At 44.6% G+C, this 7,500-nt stretch overlaps 1 protein-coding gene across 2 annotated transcripts in view; it reads left to right on the top strand.

Moving 5' to 3' along the window:
* The window catches only part of ikbkb (inhibitor of nuclear factor kappa B kinase subunit beta), a 57,771-nt gene that overhangs the window by 33,839 nt on the left and 16,432 nt on the right, over positions 1-7,500 (top strand). For both annotated transcript variants that reach the window (XM_080853043.1, XM_080853042.1), the window contains exons 4-5: positions 3,971-4,088; positions 4,360-4,429. In XM_080853043.1, coding sequence (XP_080709169.1) covers positions 3,971-4,088; positions 4,360-4,429 — 188 coding nt within the window. The remainder of the gene's footprint in view (positions 1-3,970; positions 4,089-4,359; positions 4,430-7,500) is intronic.

Below are 7,500 nucleotides of genomic sequence, written 5' to 3'. Positions count from 1 at the left end.
TCCAAACAAGGATCAAAGATCTTAAGAGTCAGTGTTGTGGAATGGGATCACTGGGCGTGATTCAGCCACCATCACTGTTACTGTAAGTATTTGGTCTAGCAAGGTGTGATATGATATGAAATAGATACTCTGGAAACTTAGTTCAGTTGGGCAACATGGTGTTATGATTGCAGTATGTGTGTGTGTGTGTGTGTGTGACAGAGAGAGAGGGAGCGGGAGGGATTGTGTGTGTGTGTGTGTGTGTGTGTGTGAGATAGAGGGAAGGAGTGTGTGTGTGTGTGTGTGTGTGTGTCTGTGTGTGTGTGTGTGTGTGTGTGTGTGTGTGAGATAGAGGGAAGGAGTGTGTGTGTGTGTGTGTGTGTCTGTGTGTGTGTGTGTGTGTGTGTGTGTCTGTGTGTCTGTGTGTGTATGTGTGTGTGTGTGTGTGTGTGTGTGTGTGTGTGATCGATAGAGGGAGTGGGAGAGAGGGTCTGGATCTCATTAGCTGTGGTATTTGCTGTCAGGTTTTATAAGAAGGGAGGATCTTCAGTCACTTCACAACTATTAAAGTTATTTAAAGTTATGCAATGGGGAGCAAGTGGGACTGGACAACACCATTATGCATAAGAAGTGTGTGTGTGTGTGTGTGTGTGTGTGTGTGTATGTGTGTGTGTGTGTGTGTGTGTGTGTGTGTGTGTGTGTGTGTGTGTGTGTGTGTGTGTGTGTGTGTGTGTGTGTGTGGTTTGCACCTTAATACCTCCTTATACTTCTGCATCCTTCTCCGTCCTCGAAAAAAAATGGGCGGGCGGTGGATTCAGAAAAATTTGAACGTACTAATCGGCCCTACATACTACTCCGACGGCTATGCGTGCTGAAACCTATTCAACGCCAGACCACTGGGTGGGGTGACGACTGTTTGTCGAGGCCGGAGATACCCCATTACCTCTTTGTTAGAAGTCATTGATTGTTTTTCCTCCCTCCTCCCATCTGTCACTGACCTGACATGTAGGCTACCTCCGGACCTGTCGAGCAGGTGTCATCATATGGGCCTTGGAGACATGTAGCTTAGTCACAATTAGCATGTCTAATGCTATATATTCACTTCAGAAGGCAAATGTATCTCCATCGTGGTGGTCATTTTTTTTGTGAAAAACATAGTAGCGATCTATAACAAAACGATATGCTTATCTTACATACAACATAGAAACTATTATAAAACGATCCAATAAATGAATACGTTCTTATTTTCTTTGGTATTTTTGTCACATTTAGATTTGCAATGGTTTCTGGGTAACCTAATATGTAGCCTATGGTGCGTGATTTTTCGCTTTATATCACTACATCACTATGACAACGCACTCACTCATTGTCGGCCACGAGGTGGTTGCCCTTGTCAATGAATGTGAAGTGAATGTGTCACTATGAAACAAAGCATGCACACTTCAAACAAAATTACCCCCCAAACTCTGAGGAAAGGGCCATAGTTATAGTTATATCAGCCACAAAACAAGAGCATGCATACACATACATGCCAATAAACATGATTCTGATTCTGATACCTCAACATACAGTTGTGAGACTGCCTTTTTAACCATGAATATGATGAAACACATACAGGAGCACACTCACTTATGATCCTCTGCCTGGACACCTTTAATGCCCAATTTTCAAGAAGACGATCTTAGAGAAATCGTTGTGTGTGTGGTAGTCGTTTATTGTATAAATACCTCCTCCCGGCATTCCTCACATACAGCGAACGATGGAAACTAACAGACAACGGTTGATGGTGGAGCTGGACTAGTTTGAGTTATTAGCAGAGGACGTGCTTGTAGCGATTTTTTGGGGGCGACAACTACAACAAGAACAGGAGACAGAGGCGCAGGTGGTATGAACGTTTACTAGATTTTCCGCAAAATCAAGCATTAGCGTATTCACAATAACTCTCAAAAGTGTGCTGCTAACACTTATACCAAAAATCCATTGAAACACATAGTAGCTAGCTAGCCTCGCTGCTAGCGTTATCGTGCTGATATGCTTTCACACGCCACCCTCATTGAGGCAAAAGTAATGTTTGCCTCAAATGTCTTTCACTGCCGTTTTATGTAAGGCTAGCCATTGTAAATAGGTTCTACACATACATGAAATACATTTCTTATTTAATTGGATGCAAAGTAAAAAGCTGCCAGCATTACTCCGTAGCAAATTACGTTAGATGTCAGTTCAAGCTGGTTGGAGAAGGCACTTTCAACACCGAGCCACCAGCCAAGAGACCAACCTCAATGTACTTTTCGAGGGTTTATATAAAATACGGTAGCCGTAATGCTAAAAGAGGTGCGGCTTTGTAGTTTACCAAAGTCGTACTAAAACATTTTGACAGAAAACAGGAAATGTGAGGTCCTGACATGTGTGATTCCGGAAATGATGTTGTTTGGAAATGATGCCGTAAGCTGGCCAATCACAGCCAAGGGGGTATCCGACTCTTTAAGAAAAGTTACAAAAAAGCATTCCTCTCCGAGGGCTCGGATGGGCGTCAACACCTGGGTGAAGGTGTTACCAAGGCGTGCCAAGGCGTGCCAAAGTGTCCCTCTACGACCGAATCGGAGAGAATTGGAGAAGTAAAAAAACGGCCTTAACACCTGAGTCCTGAGCTATAACTCTATTGAGTAATAACCCCTGTCTGTCTGTCTGTCTGTCCGTCCTGAGCTATAACTCTATTGAGTAATAACCCCTGTCTGTCTGTCTGTCTGTCCGTCCTGAGCTATAACTCTATTGAGTAATAACCCCTGTCTGTCTGTCTGTCTGTCCGTCCTGAGCTATAACTCTATTGAGTAATAACCCCTGTCTGTCTGTCTGTCTGTCCGTCCTGAGCTATAACTCTATTGAGTAATAACCCCTGTCTGTCTGTCTGTCTGTCCGTCCTGAGCTATAACTCTATTGAGTAATAACCCCTGTCTGTCTGTCTGTCTGTCCGTCCTGAGCTATTACTCTATTGAGTAATAACCCCTGTCTGTCTGTCTGTCTGTCCGTCCTGAGCTATAACTCTATTGAGTAATAACCCCTGTCTGTCTGTCTGTCTGTCTGTCCGTCCTGAGCTATTACTCTGTTATCCTCACCACTGTCCCTGCACCCGTGATGACCTTGCCTGTGTAACAAAATCACAGAGAGACAAACACGTACACACACACACGCACACGCACACGTACACACACACACACAGACACACACACACACACAGACACACACACACAGACACACACACACACACACACACACACACTGTTTCTCGATTGTCTTGCCATCTTAACAGGCCATTGTTGCGACGTCAAAAGGCACATGTTGCACAAACAGATTAACAAGCTGCTGGTGTCTTCCTCTCCCCCACAGCAGCGTCACAGAGAGACATAAAGACACAGTGCCTCGATCAGGACTCTTCCTCTTCCTCACATCCACTACACACTCTCTCTCTCTCGCTCTCTCACTCTCTCTCTCACATCCACTACACTCTCTCTCTCTCCCTCACCCTCACGTCCACGACACAGTCTCTCTCGCTCACCCTCTTCCCTCTCTTTCCCACCCTCCCCCCGTTGTTATTTAAATTAAACAATGTGTAATGGACGCAATGGGTCAAAAAGCCGAGCCTATATTGCAAAATCGATCAGAAAATGATGAGATATGTACACATCTCTACCTCTACTGTATCTCCCTTCCTCTGTCTCTCCTTCTCTCCCCCTCTGTCTCTCCTTCTCTCTCCCCCTCTCTCTCCACCTCTCTCCCTCCCCCTCTCTATCACCCTCGAGTGCTGTGATGACTCTGATAGTCTTGTATTTAACTGGTGATTTTTTTTTTTTTTTTATGTTTTTGTAAAATGGTTTTTAACATTTCCTCCCCCCTGCCCTTCCTCCTTTCACTTCTCTCCCCCTCTTTATCTCTCTCTCTCTCTCTCTCTCTCTCTCTCTCTCTCTCGCTCTCTCTCTCTCTCACTGTCTCTCAGGTTGGACCACAAGAACGTGGTGGCAGCCAGGAGTGTTCCTGAGGCTCTTCAACGACAGGCCCAATGTGAACTGCCCCTGCTTGCCATGGAGTACTGCCAAGGAGGAGACCTGCGTAAGGTGTGTGTGGGGGGGGGGGAGGGCATGTGCAAAAAAAGAATACTATGTGTGAGGGTGTCTAGTGGTATGTGTGTCAGGAGAGAGAGAGATAGAGAATGTGCATTAATAACTGTGTGTGTGTGTGTGTGTGTGTGTGTGTGTGTGTGTGTGTGTCTGTCTGTCTGTCTGTCTGTCTGTCTGTCTGTCTGTCTGTCTGTCTGTCTGTCTGTCTGTCTGTCTGTCTGTCTGTCTGTCTGTCTGGCTGTCTGGCTGTCTCTCTGTCTATCTTTAGTACTTGAATCTGCTGGATAATTGCTGTGGGATGAGAGAAGGATCCATACTTATTCTACTAAAAGACATATGTGAGTATATGCAGACACGCAGACACACACTATCTCTTTCTTTGTCTGTAATGATCTATCACCCTCCATTTCTCTCCGTCACACACACACACACACACACACACACACACACACACACACACACACACACACACACACACACACACACACACACACACACACACACACACTTGCCAGCTTTCTCAGGGGTTTTGAGTTTGTCTTACCTCACAGAGGCAGTACAGCCGTGTGCGACCTGGCCTTGACGTTGTGAGGAGTCTGTAGTGATGAGTGATTCATCTTTGTTTGCCATATCATCGTGAGAACCCAGCACCCCAGAGAGACATATAGTGAGAGAAAGATCCAGAAGGAGGATAGAAAGAGCATGACAGAGACAAATAGAAATAAGGGGGGGGGGGAAGAGAAAGTGTGAATCACGAGCCCATGAGGTGAGTTCTGAGCAGCACATACCAGACCAAAACCATAACACAGAGGGTGTGTGAGACAGGTCACAGGTGGGGCATGGGGTCATCTTACAGTCACCCTGTACCCGCTGTACCCGCTGTACCCGCTGGTAAACCAAACCTGCCTCAGGTCAGACATGCCATGTGAGAACCTGCATGATGCTGCAGAACCCCAGGCTGAAGGGGAATCCTGTGCATTGAGAGTGTGTCTGAGACTGCAGAGTGTGTGTCTGAGACTGCAGTGTGTGTGTCTGAGACTGCAGAGTGTGTGTCTGAGACTGCAGTGTGTGTGTCTGAGACTGCAGAGTGTGTGTCTGAGACTGCAGAGTGTGTGTCTGAGACTGCAGAGTGTGTGTCTGAGACTGCAGAGTGTGTGTCTGAGACTGCAGTGTGTGTGTGTGAGACTGCAGAGTGTGTGTCTGAGACTGCAGTGTGTGTGTCTAAGACTGCAGAGTGTGTGTCTGAGACTGCAGAGTGTGTGTGTGAGACTGCAGTGTGTGTGTCTGAGACTGCAGAGTGTGTGTCTGAGACTGCAGAGTGTGTGTGTGAGACTGCAGAGTGTGTGTCTGAGACTGCAGTGTGTGTGTCTGAGACTGCAGAGTGTGTGTCTGAGACTGCAGAGTGTGTGTCTGAGACTGCAGAGTGTGTGTCTGAGACTGCAGAGTGTGTGTCTGAGACTGCAGAGTGTGTGTCTGAGACTGCAGTGTGTGTGTCTGAGACTGCAGTGTGTGTGTCTGAGACTGCAGAGTGTGTGTCTGAGACTGCAGAGTGTGTGTCTGAGACTGCAGAGTGTGTGTCTGAGACTGCAGAGTGTGTGTGAGACTGCAGTGTGTGTGTCTGAGACTGCAGTGTGTTTGTCTGAGACTGCAGAGTGTGTGTCTGAGACTGCAGAGTGTGTGTGTGAGACTGCAGAGTGTGTGTCTGAGACTGCAGTGTGTGTGTCTGAGACTGCAGAGTGTGTGTCTGAGACTGCAGAGTGTGTGTCTGAGACTGCAGTGTGTGTGTCCTGGAGACCTATGATGAATATGATCTTATCTTTAGATTGGAGATCATCCACTAAAGACCTATGATGAATATGATCTTATCTTTAGATTGGAGATCATCCACTAAAGACCTATGATGAATATGATCTTATCTTTAGATTGGAGATCATCCACTAAAGACCTATGATGAATATGATCTTATCTTTAGATTGGAGATCATCCACTAAAGACCTATGATGAATATGATCTTATCTTTAGATTGGAGATCATCCACTAAAGACCTATGATGAATATGATCTTATCTTTAGATTGGAGATCATCCACTAAAGACCTATGATGAATATGATCTTATCTTTAGATTGGAGATCATCCACTAAAGACCTATGATGAATATGATCTTATCTTTAGATTGGAGATCATCCACTAAAGACCTATGATGAATATGATCTTATCTTTAGATTGGAGATCATCCACTAAAGACCTATGATGAATATGATCTTATCTTTAGATTGGAGATCATCCACTAAAGACCTATGATGAATATGATCTTATCTTTAGATTGGAGATCATCCACTAAAGACCTATGATGAATATGATCTTATCTTTAGATTGGAGATCATCCACTAAAGACCTATGATGAATATGATCTTATCTTTAGATTGGAGATCATCCACTAAAGACCTATGATGAATATGATCTTATCTTTAGATTGGAGATCATCCACTTAAGACCTATGATGAATATGATCTTATCTTTAGATTGGAGATCATCCACTAAAGACCTATGATGAATATGATCTTATCTTTAGATTGGAGATCATCCACTAAAGACCTATGATGAATATGATCTTATCTTTAGATTGGAGATCATCCACTAAAGACCTATGATGAATATGATCTTATCTTTAGATTGGAGATCATCCACTAAAGACCTATGATGAATATGATCTTATCTTTAGATTGGAGATCATCCACTGGGCGTGATAAAGCAGTGTATTCTGGGAACACTGGATGTTGAAGAAAGTATATTTGAACAGGGAATTATTGTTTTTTGTTCTGTGGAATATAATGGCCTTGTGCTCCTCACTTGTCTCCTTGTTTGTAAGATTATTTTTTTTATTTTTCGGGGGGGGGGTTTGCCTTTAATCAGATGGGATAGTGAAGGTTTTGACAGGAAATGAGCTGGAGAGAAGAGGTGGGGAGTGGGATCGTGAAACGACCGTGGGTCGGATTTGAACCTTGGTCCTAGGGAAAGCTGAGGTGATGGAAACTATGAGCTTGGGTCAGTATGAGGAATATGAATTGGCTCAGTTTACGGACCTACAATAAGTAGATTACCATCTTCAGTCTGAAGGCCAAGCTACAAACTTTAACCAATGAGTGTGTGCATGTTTAAACCTGATTGGGAGATGGAGGTGAAGTATGATTGGTTTGGGGCCTGGCCTGTTGAGGATTGAGGATCTGGGTTGTATTTGTAGGTTTGTGTTGAGGTGCAGGGTTGCTGGACAACTTACTTTTGTTACCTGGAATCAGGAAGGCTGATTGTTTTTTCCGTGTGTTTGGGTGACTGGAATGGAGTGATGGAGGTTAGGGTAGAGTGGGCCATTATGGAAGTGTGTTGTGATGAATAAAACACAGAAATAGGT

The sequence above is a fragment of the Sprattus sprattus genome (assembly GCF_963457725.1).
Source record: "Sprattus sprattus genome assembly, chromosome: 15".
Classification (NCBI taxonomy): Eukaryota; Metazoa; Chordata; class Actinopteri; order Clupeiformes; family Clupeidae; genus Sprattus; species Sprattus sprattus.
This window is presented reverse-complemented; position numbering and strand designations above follow the sequence as displayed.